The sequence below is a fragment of the Podarcis bocagei genome, assembly GCF_964188305.1.
Source record: "Podarcis bocagei genome assembly, chromosome: 4".
Taxonomy (NCBI): Eukaryota; Metazoa; Chordata; class Lepidosauria; order Squamata; family Lacertidae; genus Podarcis; species Podarcis bocagei.
In genome coordinates, this window is record NC_138128.1 from 533,546 (window position 1) to 553,170 (window position 19,625).

Sequence of the window (19,625 nt, forward strand, 5' to 3'; positions counted from 1 at the left end):
GAGGAAGGTGGCTGTGTTGGTCTGACGCAGTTGAAATGAATAAAAAAATAAATAATTGTCCAGTAGCACCTTAGAGACCAACTAAGTTTGGTCTGGATAAGATATAAGGACTTGCTAGAAAATAAAACTCCAAGATGGCCGTCACCAATGGAAGCAAAGGCTCAGAAAAAACTCAATATGGAGGCCAAATGGCCGAAGTATTGGGAAATTCAGGAAGAAGAGGGAGACAGATTAAAACTGCAGAGTTTTGAAAAATTAAAAAATAGAGTGCGAGATTGGCTCCATTATTATCAAATAATGGAGGCATATAATTTGGACAAAAAACTAGGCTTCCAGGTGGAAAAATCAAAATTGGAAACAGAATTGTTAGACCCTAAAGTTAAGAATCTGTCAAGAATGTATAACTTGCTGTTGAAATGGAATACTCAGGATGAAACGGTGAAATCTGCTATGATTAAATGGGCACAAGATGTTGGACATAACATTATGATGGCTGACTGGGAACAGTTATGGACCACAGGTATGAAGTTTACGGCATGCAATGCCTTAAGAGAGAATATAATGAAAATGATTTACAGGTGGTACATGACACCAGTCAAGCTTGCAGAAATCTACCATTTGCCCGATAATAAATGCTGGAAATGTAACGAGACTGAAGGTACATTCTTTCACCTTTGGTGGACGTGCCCAAGGATTAAGAATTTCTGGGAGATGATTTATAATGAAATGAAAAAGGTATTTAAATATACCTTTCTGAAGAAACCAGAGGCCTTTCTCCTGGGCATGGTCGGTCAATTGGTGCCAAAGAAGGATAGAACTTTTTTTATGTATGCTACAACAGCAGCAAGAATACTTATCGCAAAGCATTGGAAGACACAAGATCTACTCACCCGGGAAGAATGGCAGATGAAGCTGATGGACTACATGGAATTGGCGGAAATGACTGGCAGAATCCGAGACCAGGGAGAAGAGTCGGTGGAAGAAGATTGAAAAAAAATTAAAGTATATTTACAGAAATATTGTAAAATTAATGAATGTTAGAAGGATGCTGGAATGAAGTCAGATGGCTTTAGCAGAAATGTTATAAGGAGTTAAGTAAAAATAGATTGTTAATGGGTCAAAGTGGAAAATTTAAGGTTAGATTGTGTTAAGACAAATTATAAAAAAAAAATTGAGAAAGATGGAAAGGATTTGCTGAAATAGCTAATTGAACTAGAATACAAAAAAGGGAGGTGTGAGGAGGTCGATGAAACAAGTAAATGAAAGGTAAAGATACGGAAATATTGGATGTGTTTTAAATGTTTTTGTTTTTCTTGTTGTTTTGCTGTATTGTTTTTTGTTTTTGTTTTATTTTTGATGTACTGTAAGGTATTGTTTTGTTTTGTTTAACTTTTTATTGTTTCTTTTCTCTTCTTTCTGTAACTATTAAACCTTTAATAAATATCTTTTTTTTTTTTTAAAAAAGAGACCAACTAAGTTTGTTCTGGGTATAAGCTTTTGTGTGCATGAACACTGCCTCATCTGAAAGCTTATACAGTCATACCTCATGTTACGTTTGCTTCAGGTTGCGTGTTTTCAGGTTGCGTCCTGTGGTGACCCAGGAGTACCGAAAAGGGTTACTTTTGGGTTTCACCGCTCGTGCATGCAGACGTGCAAAATGACGTCACACGCACGCACAGAGGCGGCGAATTGTGACCCACGTGTGCGCAGACGCAGGTTGCATTCTTTTCAGGTTGCGAATAGACTCCGGAACGGATCCCGTTTGCAACCAGATGTACCAATGTATCCAGAGAACAAACTTAGTTGGTCTCTATGGTGCTACTGGACAATTTTCTTATTATTTTTAGAATATTTAATAGAAATTACATACACACACACACACACACAGTAATACCTCCGCGAACATCTGCCTCGTCTAGCATCCATTCTGGCGAACGTCCGGGGCAAACCTGGAAGTACTGGAATGGGTTACTTCTGGGTTTGCTGCTCATGCATGCACAGAAGCACAAACTGCTCCGTGTGTGTGCGCAGATGTGGCACTGTGCACTGCGTCCTTTTCAGCTAGCAGCTGGGGCTCCAGAAAGGATCCTGGTCGCAAAACAGGTACGACTATGTGTGTGTGTGCATATATATTATATATATATTATCTTAAGGACTATTATAAACTTAATGAATGTTAGAGTGTTGTGGTTTTCAGGAACAAAGGGATACAGTGATATAAGGTCAGAATATAGAGATGACTAAGATGACAGAGGTTGGAAAGTAACAAATGGGAGTTGCTATAAAATTATGGACATTGGGATGCAGAAAGGGGGGGGGTATGGGGAAGTCCCAGAAAAGAGGTTTATGAAAATATGATATGAAATTATACGTGTATGTTTGTCTTTTTAAGTGTTTGTTTGTTCTATAAAATTTTGTAAAACCAATAAAAATTCTATAAAATATATATATATATATATATATACACATATATTTTGTTTGTGTGTGTGTATGTTGTTGTTGAGTCGTTTAGTCATGACCCCCTGGACCAGAGCACGCCAGGCCCTCCTGTCTTCCACTGCCTCCTGCAGTTTGGTCAAACTCATGTTCATAGTTTTGGGAACACTGTGCAACCATCTCGTCCTCTGTCGTCCCCTTCTCCTTCTGCCCTCCATCTTTCCCAACATCAGGGTCTTTTCCAGGGAGTCTTCTCTTCTCATGAGGTGGCCAAAGTCTTGGAGCCTCAGCTTCAGGATCTGTCCTTCCAGTGAGCACTCAGGGCTGATTTCCTTCAGAATGGAGAGGTTGGATCTTCTTGCAGTCCATGGGACTCTCAAGAGTCTCCTCCAGCACCAGAATTCAAAAGCATCCATTCTTCGGCGATCAGCCTTCTTTATGGTCCAGCTCTCACTTCCATACATCACTGCTGGGAAAACCAGAGCTTGAACTATACGGACCTTTCTTGGGCAAGGTGATGTCTCTGCTTTTTTTTGCTTTTCCATATGATGTCTCGGTATGCATACATATCTTTACACACACATCACGTGGTGAAGGCCCCCTGGCCGTTCCGTCCAGTCGCAGGCGACCCCGGGGCCTCTTCCGCCCCCCCCTGCGCGGGTCCGACTAGATGCCCCTCCCCCCGGGGTTCCCTTCCGGCTGGGCCATTCCGGGGCGGGGCGGGCGTTGCCGGGCAACCGCGAGAGCGGCCGCGCGGCGGGCGAGCGGAAGTAGGCGGGGCCGGGCGACGTCGCATCCGGCGGGGCTGAGGCGCTTCCGGCGGCCGGGGGCGCAGGCAGGCAGGCGGAGAGCTGAGGCGAGGCCCCCCCCCCGGGCCGGTCCCCCCCTCCGTCGCCGAAGGGGAGCCGGGAGAGGAGGCGGAGGAGGCCCGGCAGGGCGGCGGCGGCACCTGCGCAGAGGGGACCCGGCCGGCGGCGGGCGTCGCGTGGGAAGCGGCTGACACGTGGAGGCGCCTCGGTCCCCTCCGGGCGGAGGCCGCAGGTGGGTGTCCCGCGGCGGGGAAGGCCCGGCGGGGGTCTCGGGGTCCGGGGCTTCCCTGTCTCGCACGTGGCCCCCCTCGGGGAGCCGAGCTCGGACGCCGCCGCCGCTCCCTTCCCTCCACCTCCGAGCCCCGGAGAAGGAGGCGGGAAGCGGCTTGGCTCTCCGGCGCCCCTCGGGCTTCCCGGCCCGGCTTCCCGCTGGGCTCTCGGCCGCCTTTCCCTTTGCCCCACGGGCCCGAGCAGGCGAGGATCGGAAGATGGCTGCGTGTCCCCGGTGATGCCTGGCCGCCTCTCCTCAGGGCAGCAGCTGAACGTGGGGTTTTCTTAGGCGATTGCGCAGGGGGCAGGAAAATGAATAAATAAATAGATCGATAGATGGAGAACCCGGGAGGGGTGCCCTCGGAGAGTCTCTCCTGCACAGAGGACTTTTGAGTTCGCCCTGCCCTAGTGGGGCTTTCCCCGAGAGGGCATGGAAGGATATACAACACTGCAGAGCTTAGCTGGCACAGAGCTGCTGCTTTCCCTAGATCTTGCCGTCTTGGGAACTCAGAGCTCTTCCTATGCAGAGTGTGCACAATGAAATCGCAATTAAACTGCATGACGGTGAGATGTGGGAGCACCAGTGGCTCAAAGTATCTGGGCAGAGAGCCCAGAGTTGTTGCTGCTGGTCCCCATGAAGGGCCTGCATGTGGTGGCCCTTCAGACATGGCCAGAGGGCAGCTCCCATCATCCCTGGCTGGGAGTTGGGAATCCAGCCATACCTCTGAGTGACATCTTTTTCTCCCCCCTTGGCTTCAGGGTGAAGGGTGGTAGGTTGGTGGCAGAGCTCCTCCCTGCTCAAGGTGTGAAGGGTGCCAGGCTCCCTGGTATGGCGTGGGGAGACCCCGGCTGAAAGTCCAGGCATCCCAGAGGTAGCCGGACCAATATAGAAAGAAGGCTGTTTCCTTCTCTCCTTGTGTTTAGATGGGCAGCTGAGGAACCTAGCAGGTCTCCCCAGAGAGGGTCTTCCACAACCCAGGTGCCGCCAGAGGTTGGCACCGCTAATGAAGAGGGCACTTCCAGAACCAAGGTAGGCATCAAATACTCTGTTTCATCCAGGAACACTTGTGCCCGGGCTGCGACAACAGGCTTGATCACTGACCTAAAGCAGCCTGCTTGGCACCAGACAACCAGAATTCACTGAGGTCCACCCAGAGCAATTCAGTTTCCCCCCACTGCAGGAGGGGGTCTTACTAGGATCCTTCCTGTGGTTTCAGGAAGTGCCCCTTCCCTTCGGGAGGTTCTGTCTGCTCCCATCACCCACAAGAGCCAAGGGCACCCATGGCCAGCCTCTCGCCCCAAAGGATTCTGTAGCCAGGCTGCGCAAGAACCTTGACCAGAATCTGTGGTCTTGGTCAAGGCGTGGTTGAGCTGCTTTATTTGCAGAGTGTTTGCAGTGGATCGCAAAGGGGAAGGGCCCCCGCCTTGCACACGAAAGGTCCAGTGGTCAGGCCCCAGTGGCAGCATCTCCAGGCAGGGCTGGGAAAAGGCTCCCTGGCTGAAATCCTAGAGAGCTGCTACCAGTCAGTGCAGGCAGTACTGAGTCAGATTGTCAGTGTAGCTAAGAGATTTCAGAAGTATGGTGTGTTTATTTTGCTCTTTATGACACCGTGAGCTGCCTCTGGCAGGCCCTGCCCAGAAAGGTGGCAGAATAAATGATTTTGTACATACATAAAACATTTCAGTCAATGGAGGTGCAGTTTGGATAGAATACCAATATTCCTCGCAGCTTCGCATGTACGCCTTGGGTGGTTGTCTCAGCGCCAGAATAATCAGCCCCAGCCCTCCAAGCAGCCGCTGTGGAAAAAGCTGCTCAGAGAGGCTTTGGAATCTCTTCCTTAACCCTTTCAGAGGCTGGGGGAGGGAGGCTTCAGGATCTGGGGAATTGTGTTCCTGAGCACACGGCTGGTCTAGGTGGGCTCTTGAGTCCCCACAAGAGAAGCGTCCCTCCCCTGGCTCCCACCCTCCTGCCAGCCTTCTTTGCACAGGGCTTTCCTTTTCGTTTGCTTTCTGCCAAAATGCACTTGCAGCAATTAGAGGTACTTGTTAGGGGCGGCCGCTGGGATCCTGTCCAACGGGCTCTACTGGGAGCTTGCAGATCCTTGCCAAACACCCTGGAGATTTTCCTCATTATGGGAGTTAAATTTACAAGGAATGGCAAAATGCAGAGGGAGTGATGACATACTGGGAGCAGGGGCATTCCATTAGGCTCTGTGAGAACTTCCTCCCTGTTGCTAAAAGACATGCTAGTTCTCAGGGTGGGGGTCAAGTTATTAAATAACTTCTGAAGCCGATCAAAGTTTACTGGATTTCTGTGACTCACAAGTGCTAAGTGCTGCTTGGCCTTGAGTTGAACCTGCCCAGGAATAACCAGGGGTAAAGTGCGGGCTGAGGAATGCGGTGGCGCTATGGTCTAAACCACTGAGCCTCTTGGGCTTGCTGATCAGAAGGTCGGCGGTTTAAATCCCTGCAATTGGGTGAGGTCCCGTTACTCGGTCCCAGCTCCTGCCCACCTAGCAGTTCGAAAGCACATCAAAGTGCAAGTAGATAAATAGGTACTGGTCTGGCGGGAAGGTAAATGGCATTTCCGTGCTCTGCTCTGGTTCACCAGAAGTGGCTCAGTCATGCTGGCCTCGTGACCCGGAGGCTGTCTGCGGACAAACGCTGGCTCCCTCGGCCGGTAGAGTGAGATGAATGCTGCAACCCCAAAGTCGTCCGCGACTGGAGCTAACGGTCAGGGGTACCTTTACCTTTAAAGTGCGGGCTGAGTTCAAAAGTTTGGGTTGCCTTCCTGCAGAGCATTCACCGTGCTGGACCACAAGCAGCTTTCTTTTTCAAAAGGGACCAGACAGATTCATGGAAGAGGAGGGATGTCTGGCTTAGTGTACGCCGTGGATATGATGCCTGCCAGACATCGTTGTGGGTGAAGAGGGCGTGGCAGCACACCGGCATAAGAGCTTCCGGGCGCATCTGCTTGCTGGAGTTGGATCTGGGGCAGGATGGGCCCCCTGGGTCTGTTGCACAGGTCGGCAAGGCAAGCGCTGGTGTGCCTGTGGGTCACATGTGGCTAGCAGATGGTGCAGAGGACCCTTCCGTGGCTCCCTGGTGTGTAAGTAGAAGGGGGCATTGTGCTGTAGTTACAATTTGCGTGGGACAACATGGTGAGGACACCCTGTTAGGTTTTGCTGGCCTGCCGGGGCTGTCGAGTCAACCCTTCAGCAGTAAGCAAAGAGGGTCTCCTTCGCACATGAGCAATTCCATCCTTGGGTGTGTCATTGTGCGGAAAAAGGTCCAGTCAAAATCTGTGTGTGTTTTTTCTCGGTGTGCCCGTCAGAAGTGAGTTAGAAGTGAGCCCTGCCAAGTCCAACGAGGACTTGCTCCCAAGTGTCTGCTGGACTGCAGCCGTAACGCGTGACCAAGGATCACAGATCTAGGCACCAACAGTTCCTGGGATTGTTACAATCTTTGCTTTCAAATCCAGCTCGGTCAACCACCAAGTGCAGCATGCTTTTCGCAACAGAACATATATTTATGTAAAGAATCCACTTTTTACGAATGTAAATACCATTTTGGTTTGGTGCTTGCTAGATACAATGGTCTTCCTTAAGCCTAAACTCTGAAACAAAAGCCCGCATTATACCAGAAAGCCCAAGATGGGAAGTGATAAAATGGGCATTGAGAGGAGGGCTTTGTTGAACCGATCTGGTATGCTTGCAAGATTTCCAGGTATTCACTGAGCAGTGATGTCATGCTTATTGTACCAGGTTTGTTAGTGGAGTAAAGTGTGAAGCTTTGTTTGCTGTTCAGCAATTGAGCCATTCTAGCAGCAGAAGTAGTTTCTTGGGTGGAGGGTGGGGGGCTTGTCTGTACCAAGGCAAGGCAGAGAGTCAGGGAGTATAAAGTTGGACTGGGGTGGGGGCGGGATGGGGGCTGGAAGCCCAGGCTGGGAGCAGCAGTGGCAGCACCTCCAATTTGGCTAGCTAGACTCCAGCTGGAGGAGTCCAAGGCACTGGGAGGTCACTTGCCCCAGGCATGAGCTGCTTTGCACCTTCTGTCCACAGGAGCCTCTTCAAAGGGCACTGGAATTAATCTTTGTTCGCAGGTACAAATAATAACTTTTCAGAGACGTGCTTGGGTGGAAATTCAGTAGTCTCTTTGTATATACTGTATAGGATCAATATTTGACATTTCAGGCAAAGCAGAAATCCCGAATAGCAGCACCTGGAGGCATCAGTTGGGTGATCTGCTTAAACTGGAAAGGTCCACCACCCTTTCCCCTCGTTCCTGCACTCTCAGCATCACGAGGCCTCCTGATGACCTGGGCAGATGCCGGCTCAGGTGGCCACGCGTCTTCCCAGGGGGTTTGTCCCCGTGCCTTCCAGCACTCTGGGAGGAGGTGGAGCCGTTGGGTCCTCCTGGAGCGTTCTTTTCGGGGAAGAACCGCAGGAAGAATAATATCTGTTATTACACAGCGAGATGGACAAAGCCTTTTGGGCCAACAGCTAGCATAGCAGAACGAGGGAGGAGGAGGAGAGAGGCACCAGCCGGGTAAAGGGGGGGGGGCATCCTGCAGCAAGCCCCATGGGGTGTTTCTGAAAGGCCATCTCCCTTGGTGGCACCGCGTCACTTCTGTGAGCGGAGCAATGCTGCGTTGGAGCATGACTTGGCAGGGGGTTGGACTCGATGGCCCTTGTGGTCTCTTCCAACTCTATGATTTTATGACTTGCACATGGATGAAACTTTTAGTGGTGTTCAGGGAGCTTGGAGCCAAACTGGCTGTTGAAAAGCAGAACCGAAGACCCAGGCCATATTTCAACTCATCCCCAAACGGTTCTAGTTGTTTGGCTGGCTGACTGCAGTAGCAGAAAAGGTGCTTATGGAGTTAATCCGGGCTGGACTCTTGATGCTCTTTCCTCCTCTTGACCAGGCGATGGAGTTGACCACCTGAAAGGGATCTGACCAAGGAGCCAGTGGCTGCTCAAGGAGGATAAGGAGATTGTAGAAAAGCTGCGTCTGTCTTCACAGCAGAAGATAAAGGGCAGCTCCCAGTTGTGAACTTGCTTTTGCAGGAGGGGAGTCTGAGGAACTGAAGTAGATGGTGGTTCAGGCTAGTGGTGAGCTGGGGAGGACAGGTGTAAAAATTGGGTTTGTGTGTGTGTGTGTGTGGGGGGGGGGAGAAGTCTGCTTCTTGTGTTATAATACCCCACTTGGTGTGTCATTCAGTGAAGCTGCATGTGGGGAGGATTCAGAAGAACGGACTCATTCCTGCACAGGACCTGCAAGATCACTTAGATCACCTGGGGAGAGTCTGCTTGCAGTACTGCACCCCACGAAAGGTCACATGGTGGTGACCCCAAAAGGGGCATTTTGTGCTTCTTTACTGGTTTTGTGTTGTCTTTTTGTTTTATTGGTGATGCTTCCGACTTTTACGCTGTATACCCCTTAGAGACACAAAGCCATTAGAAATGTTTTAAGTAAATAAATATAGCACGTAGCTGAACTACCAAGAAGTGTGATGATGTACGCTAACGTTAAAGCGGCTTTCGCAGAAGTTTAGACAAGTTCATGAAGGAGGAGGAAGAGGCTATCCAGGACTGCCAGTTATGACGACTCCACCTGACCCCCTGTGCCAGAGCCGCTTTCTGGGGAGTGTGAGCAGGATGGAGCTGTTGTTCAGATGTGTGTCCTTGCTGTGGCCTTGGCTTCTGGCTGGTTGTGGTGGGAGATGCAGCGCTGGACCAGTTGGGCCTCCTTGTGCCTGACTCTTCTTTCTTAATGTGCTGACTCCCCGTAACATTGAGGTCTAGAAAGATTGAGAATTCTAGAGATATTGCAGATGGAGACCCTGGAATCCTCGCGGCTCTCTTCTTTCTCTTGAAAGTCACGAGTCCAGGCCCTTGGTTCAAGTTCCTTGCCGCCGTTGACTCTTGGCCTCTTCCAGGAGGGTTGGTTCTCCAGCACTGACCGTGCGGGGCCTTCATATTTATTCCACAGAGCAAATGATAACGGACAGTCGGGCTGACTTCATCTGCAAAGTGCTGGCGCCCGTTTCACCATTTTTGCGTCTTGCATTGTGTGTTTACTCCGGTTCCGAGCACAAAGCTGCCCATTGTGTGAGCGAGGAAGGGTTTGGTCAGCTGCATAATATCCTCAATGCTTTTGGCGATGGAGATAACATCGGGGCGAATGTGCCTTGTGCCGGGGCCGGGGGCTTGGCCCCTCGCGGGCCGTTAGGGCACTTTGAATAGAGGGGGCTGCGCCGTCCGTCTGGGGGCCGCAGACACGTCCTCCACCCCAGCCCCAGACCGCCTTGCAATTGTTGTGGGGGATGTTTTCCTTTTTCCTTTTTCCAAATAACCCTCCAGGGTGAGGGGTGCCAAAAGCGCTCTTGATAAGGCAGCCGAAGCTGCCCTCTGGATGCTTTCCTATTTAAGGGTTGAGACAAAATAGTTCATTGGCGGGGCTTCCCTTGTAGATAGGGGGCTGGCTGTTAAGAAGGGCTTCACACAAGCCCCACTGATAAAAGCAGCTGCTGCTCCAGTGAGGCCAGTCCTGTCTCCTCTGGCTGCTGGTCCAGCGAGGCGCAGCCTGCCTGCCTCTGGCCCATCTTCTCCCTGGCAGGTGCTGTCCGGATGCTGCCGCCCAAGAGAGGAAGGGCCCTGCTGGTGGCAAGAGAGGCAGCCAGGTGTGTCTTGTTTCTTCTAGACCTGGAAGCAGCGGGGGTGGCCATGTGCTCTTGCTTCACCCTGAAGGTCTCGTGAGGCTTCTCCCGCCTTGTTGTGCAAAGGGCCTGGCTGTTGGCCAACAGCAGCTCCTAGGTTGCTGAGGTCCAAGAGATGGTGGGATTGTCTTCGTTTTTTTGGGGTGGACTGTTTTCTTCCAGAGCTCAAGCCTTTCAAGTTCACAATTTCAAAGGTTGGTGCACTATTTAAGAATACTCAGCGGTGAAGCCCTGTTGTTTATGAGGCAAGTGTAACGTTATTTCAGGAGGGGATTGAAGTATTATTAATTTCCAAGTATTTTCTCTCCTTTCTCTACCAGATGGTGGTGGTGATGATGATTTTTAGCTTTCTTATTGCTTTCTCACTTGTCCTCTGCTGGGAGCTTGTCGGTTCTCTTACTTTTGAGTGGATCTGGGGAAATGGCATTCCGTGTTACGGGACAAAGCAGGGCTGGCAACAAGTCACTGTCTTATGGAATTCCCCTCTTCCCTGTGCCAGCCAGTGAACTGCGCCCTCCTTCATTCCATTCCTTCTTTTCTGTTTCCCATCCGACAGTCAGCCAGAAATCTGTGGCTCAGCCTTCTTGGGCCGCTTTGGGGGCATTCTTTTGTCCTTCTGCAAACCTTGGGGTTCTCCTACACCCACTGGCGCCTCTTGCCATTCTAGATTCATAAGGCTCAATTGGCACTTATGCCGGAGGAAGACATTGTTCTGTTGGCCTCGTGTGGCCTGAGGTGGGAGCCTCTGTCTGTTCTTAAGTGCGTTGTCTTTCCTTTTCTGGAAACTCATATTCTTCGTTCTCTGTTCTGTTAATGCTCTTGTCACTCTGATTTGCAGAGTGAAGAGAGGGACATTTGCCTTGGCTGGGGAGCGTTTGAGCCCAAAGGGCGGCAACTCACGCATCCTGTGCAAAAAAACCCTTTCATAAATTTAGGGCAGTCAGCAATATTTATAGAGCTATTTCATCTGGTGGGGCGAGAGGACCGTGTGACCCTTTGATTCCAGTGCAAATGCCTGGTTACGAGATGACTTCACTCTCAAAAGGCAAAACCCATGTTGACTATAGAACATAGTGCATTTTATAACATCACCTGCAAAGAAACTTTTCACTGTTTTGAAGCTAACAGTTAAACTCTGGAGGCTTCCTTCAAGGGGACGGCACCTTGGGCCACTTGAAAACACTCAGCCATAGGTAAGTAAGCACAGGAAGTCAGCTATTTCCCATGGAGGCATTTTTTGCTGTTTGGATCAGCTTGTGGACGCTGTGCCAGGTTTCATTCTGAAAACTCTTGTCTTTCGCAGGAGAGGAAGTTGTAGCCTAGAATGAAGGTATGGGTGGCCTTAGGCCTGTTCAGCATTTTGTACATATTCTGAGCTTGGTTTTGTGGTGTTGCAGAAAGTGGTCACCCCAGGGATTTCTGCGCACCGATGGTGGCTGGTCTGATATATTCGTAAGATAGAAATTCAGCATGCATTGCGGAAAAACTGTATGAAAGCATCTCTCTCTCTCTCTCTCTCTCTCTCTCTCTCTCTCTCTCTCTCTCTCCTGCAGCTCCAAGTATATGTGGAGCCCAGCTGAGCTCTTGAGATGTTTCCAGAGGGGGGAGTGAGAACAGGGATTTGGCTGAGTGTCTCTTAGGGCAGTCTCAAGTTCTTAATAACTTTATTATTTATAAAGCACCTGAGATTAGGAGGCCTATACAATAAATTAGAATACAGCCGCCCCTGCCTGCAGGTTCCTCATTCCCCTCTGTCTGGGAACAGCGTTCTGTTCTTCTGGAAGTGTTGTGCTGCTTAGCGTTAGCTGGTTAGTGATGGGGGTGCATAGTCAAACTCTGGAATTCACTCCCCCAGGACCACCATCTCAGGGGGCTGGAAAAATGTTTTGGCAAATGCATGGAGCATAAGGCTGGCTGAGGCTTCCAGGCCTGGTGGCTGTGCTCTGGCTCCCTAGTCAGGGGCAGAGGACTCTTGTGCTCAGTCCTGCTTGCAGGTTTCGCGCACGGTTAGAGCAGGATGCTGACCTAGGTGGGCTATGGGCTTGATCCGGCCCCAGGGCTCTTGGGATGCTCTTGCGAAGATTGCGCATGCAGTGGGGATGCAGAGCTATGCAGCGTTTATGGACAGAGGTGAAAATAATTCAAGAGGTTATAGGAAATGTTTGCCACAGGTGGAAAGATTAACTGAGGTGTCGATGGGGAATTTGCTATGCGAGCTGGAATCCACGGTGACAAGAAACAGGAAAAGTCCTGTGAAACCCTCAGCTGAAGAACTCATGCATTAAAATGTGGAGAGTCAGGGTTCTGCTGCGTTAGCAGGGTGGTCAAGGCATGTGTGGGTCAAGAAGGAACATACTGGCCACTCTTGTGTAACAGCTCTGGGGGGTTGGAGAGGAGGAGAGTTTGAGCTGCTTTGCCTTGTTGGAAATATCGCTGGCTAACACTTCACCTCTTGGTATATCTATCTATCTATAGATAAAGATATATAGATATAGATATATTTGAAGAAATGTTTGTAAGTATCATGAGCAAAGCATTACAAGAACACACAGAATTCAAAGTATGCTTAGGAGTTTCACGCTCAAATTCTGCTGCATCTCTTCTGTTGGGATCTAGCTATAACCCTCCAGTTCTCCTGCCATGGTTTTTCTTCTGGGTCGGGGCTGCAGTTGGCAGCTGACACTTAAGCAGACTTGTGCACAGAGCTTTCCGCAGTGTGTCACACAAGCGCTCCTCCAGGGTTTGGAAAGGGGTTAGTTTAACCTCTGGTTTGCTTGTAAAACTGAATTACCGTGTCGTGAAATGATTCATGTCTGAAAAGTTTGGGAAGCTGTGCCTGTGCTCGGCGTGCGCCCTTTGGTCTGGGGGAAGTCCTTGGAGAAGGTGTCGGCAGTGGCTGCAGGCTCCGCAAATCTTGGTGATATGTTTCATAAAGGCTTCTTTTTCCCTTTCTTTCTCAGCGCAGGTCCGCTGGTGCCTGATCCCGTCACGCTGAACATGGAGAATGAGGAAAAGCTGGTCAACAAAGGCGAGGAAGATGAGATGGTAATTGGCTTTATGGTTTAGTTGCTTCCTTTTTAAACAGGGAGCGGAGCCTTTCCTTGCTCTCTGGAGTCCTCCTTGTGAGGCTTCTCTGTCTGCAAGCCCAGGACCTCTGAGGATAGAAGGGCTTTTCTTCCTTGACTGAGAAGATGCCAGGAGCCCCCTGCACAGAAGACTGGCTGCCAAGCTGTGGTGTAGTGCTTAAGAGTGGTGGACTCGTAATCTGGGGAACCGGGTTCGCGTCTCCGCTCTTCCACATGCAGCTGCTGGGTGACCTTGGGCCAGTCACACTTCTCTGAAGTCTCTCAGCCCCACTCACCTCACAGAGTGTTTGTTGTGGGGGAGGAAGGGAAAGGAGAATGTTAGCCGCTTTGAGACTCCTTAAAGGGAGTGAAAGGCGGGATATCAAATCCAAACTACTCTTCTCCTTCTCCTTCTCCTGGTTCCCGTCCCCACGGGTTGCCCTTGAGGGTCTGGGGCATGGCGCCCGCAGGGTCCCACCCCCTGCCCCTCCCTCCACGGAAAGAAGCCTCTTTCCACCATAGACAACTTTAGCCTGCTTTTGGCGGGTGGGGTTTTGGGGGCGGGTGGGGTTATTGGCTGATGGGGGGGGGAAGGTTGTAGCATGTGTGTGTTTGTGCCCATAACAGTTTCCCTGGTTTGCAAATGTGCCCACAGACCCCACAGGGTTGTTGACCCCTGGTGTGGGGTCTTTGCAGCAGCTTTGCCCACGCAGAAGTGGTTCCCCTGCCTCTTTCCTCTCCTGAAGGAGAGTCGCTTTGGTGTTGGGATCTCAAGGATCTGGCCAAGCAGGGAGGGAGGCGATGACAAGGCCAGGGAGGGAACCCAGTCAAGTGGCAGCGTATAAGTAACATGGTGGTGTTGTTGTGAGCAGGTGAGAAAAGATGCCTTGAGTGTGGCTGACCAGGAAAGGGATGGCAATGTCAATCCCGGCTGCGGCAGCTGCGGGAAAGGCAGATTCCATCTCCTGGATCTTTAGGGAAAGGGGCCGGAAATCAGCTTGCCAATGTCATAATGCCGTTTTCCGCATCTGTGGTGCGGCCCCCCCCCCTTGGAGTGCCATTCAGTGCGCCTCAAAAAGGAAACCGTAGAGCAGGAAGAGCTTTTGAGCAGGGCAGCTGAGAGGGGCTGGAGCAGCCGCTCTAGGAGGAAGCTTACGGCACGTTGGGCTTTGGGGTGTTGAAAGAAGGAAGGGGGGCCTGGCACAAGTTTATAAAATGAAGCCTGGTATGGAGAAAGTGGGCAGTGGGATTCCCAGGCCGCCTTCTGGCCGGTATTGAGGGTTTGCTTTGTCAGGACTGCCCCACCTTTCCCACCCCCTCTGTTGCTGTCGGAGCTCACAGAGCCTCTCTGCAGCTGCTCCGGACAGAGTTCTGGCCCCAATTTCTTTCCATCTTCCTGTGGGCTCCCGCTGCTTCTGTTTCCTCTGCCGTGTGACAGTGGAAAGAAGCCTCTGGCCGTCCTCCAAGTACCTGCCTGCTTGCCTCCCTTCCCTGCCAGTCCCCCCCCCCCGCCCTCCGCTCTTCCAGACAGTAAAATTCTGCCCAAGTTGAAGAGAGGAGGGTCAGATTCATTTGCGTCATCATCTAGTGTGTTTCATTTCAGCTGGGCCTGATCCAGAAGTTTCAAGTGGGCTCCTCTTCTGAGGCTCAAGGTGGCCAGGCCAAGATAGCCCCCTCTGTTCTGCCATCCATCTCGGCCTCTTGCGGTGTGTGTGTGGGGGGGGGGTCTGGAAGCTGCTCAGGGCCTCCTCACTGGCTTCCAGTATCCTTAGATTTTCTGGCGGTGGAGAGCAAACCAGAGATGTGGAATTTAATCACAGAATTGCGGAGTTGGAAGGGAACCCCAAGGGTTATCTAATCCAGCCCCTGGCAGTTATGCCCTGTGCCTTTACTGCATGTATCTCATGCGCAGAAGTGTTTCAGTGGCCTGGTGTCACAGCCCAACCGTCTTCTGACAGTCTGCCCATCTGGGTTTCTGGGGTTGAGCGCACAAGCTGGAGGTTGCGAGTGAGTAGGTGGGTGCTTAGAAACACAGCTGGTGGAGAAATCTTGAGGGCCTTTTGCCCCAGGGAATCAGCAGCACTTGAGCACAAAAGCAAACTCCCTTCACTTGCCAGAAGCGATTTTTCCGAAATGTTCTCAGTTGCCCCCAGTAACTCTGCTTTGGAACTCAGGCGTAGGCTGGAGAAAACTCACTAGGGACAAGTTCCTGGTCACATTTTGCTGTTGATTTTATCCCCGGCTGTTTTTCTGCCCTCCTCTCGCCCTGGGTGTTTTTTTCCCTGTCACTTGGTCAGCAGCCGGACAGGGTGACATGTGTGGCTTCTTTGTCCTGCTCTCCAGTGGCCAGCAAGAGTCTGATAGGACCTGCAGCTCTTGCAGCAGATGGTGTCCGTGTGTCTCGCAGTTGTCCTTTCTCCTTGGCATAGATAGGTGGCTGCCCCTGGGCTCCTGCCGTGAAGCGAGCGACCTCCAGGAACGCCCCTGGTCCTGCCACAGGGAGGGAGAGCAGAGCAGAGGCGTCCTGAGGCTGTTCTGCCAGCTGTGCCATTGCCTTGGTCTGATTGATTCCCCTTCTTCCTTGCAGAAGATCTACGGCTACACGTTTTGCCGGTGGAAGATGGTCCTGGTGGCTGTGGGGGTGCTGTGCACGGGCGGCTTCCTCCTCCTCCTCCTCTACTGGATGCCTCAGTGGCGGGTGAAGGCGACGTGCAGGAGGACTTCCCTCCGAGGCAGCAAAGTGGTTCTGCTGCGGACAACAGTGAGTGCCGCCCTTTTTGGCAGGGAAGATCCCCAGGGAGGCGGGGAGGACCAGGCTGGCTGTGGCCTCTGGGCAGGACAGGCTTCTCCCACAAAGCTTTCTTTGCATGGCAGGAGGAGCGTCTGATCCAGAGGGCCATCGCCCTGGTTTCTGCCTCCCCGCCCTGGCTGAAAAACTGGCAGGAACTATTTAATTCTTGGGGAAGCTTCCTGGGGGTCAAGCAGGCTTGCTCTTCAAAGGAGTGTTTTGAGCAGCCGCTCTCAAAGCCTGGACCTTCAGTAGCCCCAAGGACCCTGGGCTTTGGACTTCACATGTGATCTGTGCAGAGATCTCCTCAGCTTAGGGACTGGCCACCACCCAGAAATGACCAGCTGCATGTCTGTCCAACTTTGTGCAGTTCTGCAGTCTGGCCAAGCGGTGCCTTCGCGGGCCGTATTCACAGCCTGGAGCTGTTACCTGTTTGTAGAGAAGCGTGGGTGTTGTAGAAACACAAAGTGGCCTGGCCCCTCCTTGCAGGCTCCAGAGGAGAGGGGATAGCGGCAGACTTTGCTGGGGGAGATGGGAAGAAAGCAGAAAGTAAATTCTATGCAGAAGCCTGCTAGAGGTGCTAAAAGGCATCTCATTATTAAATCTCATAAAATCACAGAAATATAGAGGGGACAGCAAAGATTGCGCATGTGCAGAATGCCCCTCTGCCTTCTGCATGTGTTTGGGTCCCTACAAGGTGTGGAGGAAGCTGGAAGCAAGAGTCCCTGTGTCTGTATCATAGGGTCTGGGTGAACTCTCAGCGCCTGAGGACAGTCATCTCCTGAAAGTTCCTCCCCCTTTGCTTAGCCCAGTGGTGTCATCCTGCGCCCCCCTTGAGAGGTGTGGTCTGCCCCCCACTTCTGGGGTGGGGCTCCCTTTACACACCTGCTTAGAGTCATGTATAGTTAAGCACCTGCTTCGCAGTTATCAAATTGCCAGCGATGTTTGTCAGATCATCCAAAGGCGCAGAAGCTCACTGTCAGACTTTTGTTCTGAAAGCTCTCTCTCTCTCTCTCTCTCTTTTAAAGGATGAATTCCAGACATGGTTTTGTGCAAAGGTTCGCATTGTGCTTTCTTTGGGGCCCAATCTGTTGCAGACTCCAAAATATGCATCGGAGAAGATGACAAATGGCTGCAGTGGTCATTTGGACATCAACCTGGCTGAAGAGGGCGAAAATGATTTGAACAGACGTTCCCAGGCTCACCTACAGGAGGTAGGAAAGTTGTGGGATCGTCCTCTGCGTGGCAGCCTCCAATGGGCAGCGTTTATCCATGTGCCTTTGCCTCCGCCTGGGGGTTACTTGGGAATGGCTGCTGTGCACAAAGGCAGCTTGGGGGGAGGTGTTGAGGCTCTGGTGCGTGAGCAGACCCTGAAGAGGCCTCACCCTTCCCCTCCTCTCAGCTGCTCCACCATTCGGGGCTCTGATTGGAATGCCAGCATGCTGCAAGGGGTAGCAATGAGCCGGTGCCCCAGGCAGGTTTGTGGCCGCAGGAGTGTGAGGACCTCTGATTTGAGAGCCAATGCAGTGGGCATAATTAGATTATTAAGCAATAAAAGGGGCAGTGTGGGGCAGCTGGGACTGCACACATTTTTTTCATTTGACTTTCAAAACGATCAGCAGCTCAGTTTGCTTTTATGAACAGTCGCTGTCAAGTCACGCATTCTGATGGCCTCCTTGTATTTATGCGTCTTCCAGATCCGTTATTTCACCCACCACAGCGTGAAGTATTTCTGGAATGACGCCATGCAGAACTTCAGCTCCATAAAGTAAGGGCCACCGGCTGTTTTTCCTGCCTCTTTGCCGAAAGGACTTTGGCTGGTGACTCCTGTTTGTGTGTGTGTGTGCACACGCTCACGCTCTGTTTCCTTTCCTTTAGGGGTCTGGATGACTCCACTTCCTGTTCGGCAATCCATAATGAACACAGCGCAGGGCTGACCAAGGGGATGCGAGATTACAGGTACACTCAAACAGAAAAGTTGTGTGTGTGGGGGGGGGTGTACAGGAGCCTCTCAGGCAGCTGTTCCTTGAAAATTGAGCAGTTACTCTCAGTAGTGGTTTTGTGTATGGCAGTGCACTGTGTAGTGGTTAAGAGCAGTGGACTCGTAATCTGGGGAACCGGGTTCGCTTCCCTGCTCCTCCACCTGCAGCTGCTGGGTGACCTTGAGCCAGTCACATTTCTCTGAAGTCTCTCAGCCCCACTCACCTCACAGAGTGTTTCTTGTGGGGGAGGAAGGGAAAGGAGAATGTGAGCCGCTTTGAGACTCCTTAGGGTAGTGATAAAGCAGGATATCAAATCTAAACCCCTCCTCCTCTTCTTTGAAGTGCAAAAGGGGTGTGTATGTGGAATCTTTGCAATTAAATCTCTTCCCCCACCCCCGATGCAAGGCCTGCCTTGCCTTGAGCCCCTGGGCCTGGGGGCCTCTCTGCCTGCCCTTCAGGTGGGGCTGGGGGAGCCATTCTGGGTCGCTGGGTTTTGCAAAACACCAAGCTGCCTTCTCACCATTCTCCCTCCCAGCTGCTGCCGCTCCCTTCTTAGTAATGTATAGATTGCTGTTCATGTTAGCAAGCAAAACACTTCCGTTTTTTTTAAAATTTTTTATTTATTTGGCTTCTGTTTTTCATACAGAAAATTATTCTACGGAGTAAATGAAATTGCCGTGAAAGTGCCTTCCGTTTTTAAACTTTTGATTAAGGAGGTAAGAATTGCATGTGTCTTTGTTTGCGAGAGAGCAGGAGAAGGGGGCTCCCACCTGCTGCTCTGTGGGATCTGGACTGGGGATTAACTGTGCATGAAAGGGTTAAAGGCTATGGAGGGGAAACCTGCCTGGATTCCCCCTCTGGTTCTGGAGACCTGCAAGTGCAGCTCTAGGTTTCACCAGATAGGTTGGAGCAGTTGTGGCAGTTTGTCTTCTTGGGGTGGGGGGGGAGGTCCTTTCTGTTTCTGTGCTTTACGTGGCCCTTTCCTTCTCAACTGGCAAGTGTCACGTCCGCTCTCTGTGAGCCGCAAGCCCCTTAAGGAAAGCCAAGCAGACGGCAAGGCTGTTCTCTTGCCCAGGCCTGACATCATGCCAGGGCATTCAAGTGGCAGGTGGTTGTGTGCTGCAGTCGCCAGGCCTTGATGCCACGGAAGACCCAGGGCAGCTGGTGGGGATGGGCAGCGTTGGAGTGGCACCACTTGACTGAGGTGGAAACTCTCTTGGGGGCCTTGGAGAGATAGGAACCAGCAGGTGGTGCCAGGGTGCTTGGCCCTTGCTTAGACCACTCCTGTGCCCCCTCTGTGGCTTGTGGGGCCCACTTCCCCACCCTCCACTCCTCAGTCAAGGATCGGCTCCCCGTTGGGGACACATTTGAAGGGTAGCCAGAGCTCCGCTTGCACAGCGGCGCTTCTCCTCCTCCTCCTCCTGTCTGTGCGTTGCCCCCAAATCTGCTCCAGAGGAACCCTCAACCCCCTGGAGCAGATTTTGACGGGGCTGCAGGGGAGTCGAGGGGGAAGTTCCATTGCCCAAGCGGAACAGCCGTGTTGAACGCAGCCTT

The 19,625-nt window shown here is 51.6% G+C and overlaps 1 protein-coding gene across 6 annotated transcripts in view; it reads left to right on the forward strand.

Annotated features, from left to right (window-relative positions):
• Nucleotides 1–3,356: 3,356 nt before the first annotated feature.
• ATP13A3 (ATPase 13A3) overlaps nt 3,357–19,625 on the forward strand; it is a 45,306-nt gene continuing 29,037 nt past the window's right edge. For 2 of the 6 annotated variants that reach the window (XM_081189970.1, XM_081189974.1), the window contains exons 1-7: nt 10,133–10,200; nt 13,197–13,281; nt 15,889–16,062; nt 17,118–17,303; nt 17,787–17,857; nt 17,968–18,048; nt 18,718–18,787. In XM_081189970.1, coding sequence (XP_081046096.1) covers nt 10,148–10,200; nt 13,197–13,281; nt 15,889–16,062; nt 17,118–17,303; nt 17,787–17,857; nt 17,968–18,048; nt 18,718–18,787 — 720 coding nt within the window. In that variant the 5' untranslated portion in view covers nt 10,133–10,147. Of the gene's footprint in view, nt 3,478–6,574; nt 6,625–10,132; nt 10,201–13,196; nt 13,282–15,888; nt 16,063–17,117; nt 17,304–17,786; nt 17,858–17,967; nt 18,049–18,717; nt 18,788–19,625 lie in introns of those variants that run through there. The other 4 variants (XM_081189975.1, XM_081189972.1, XM_081189973.1 and 1 more) reach the window with 4 other exon arrangements.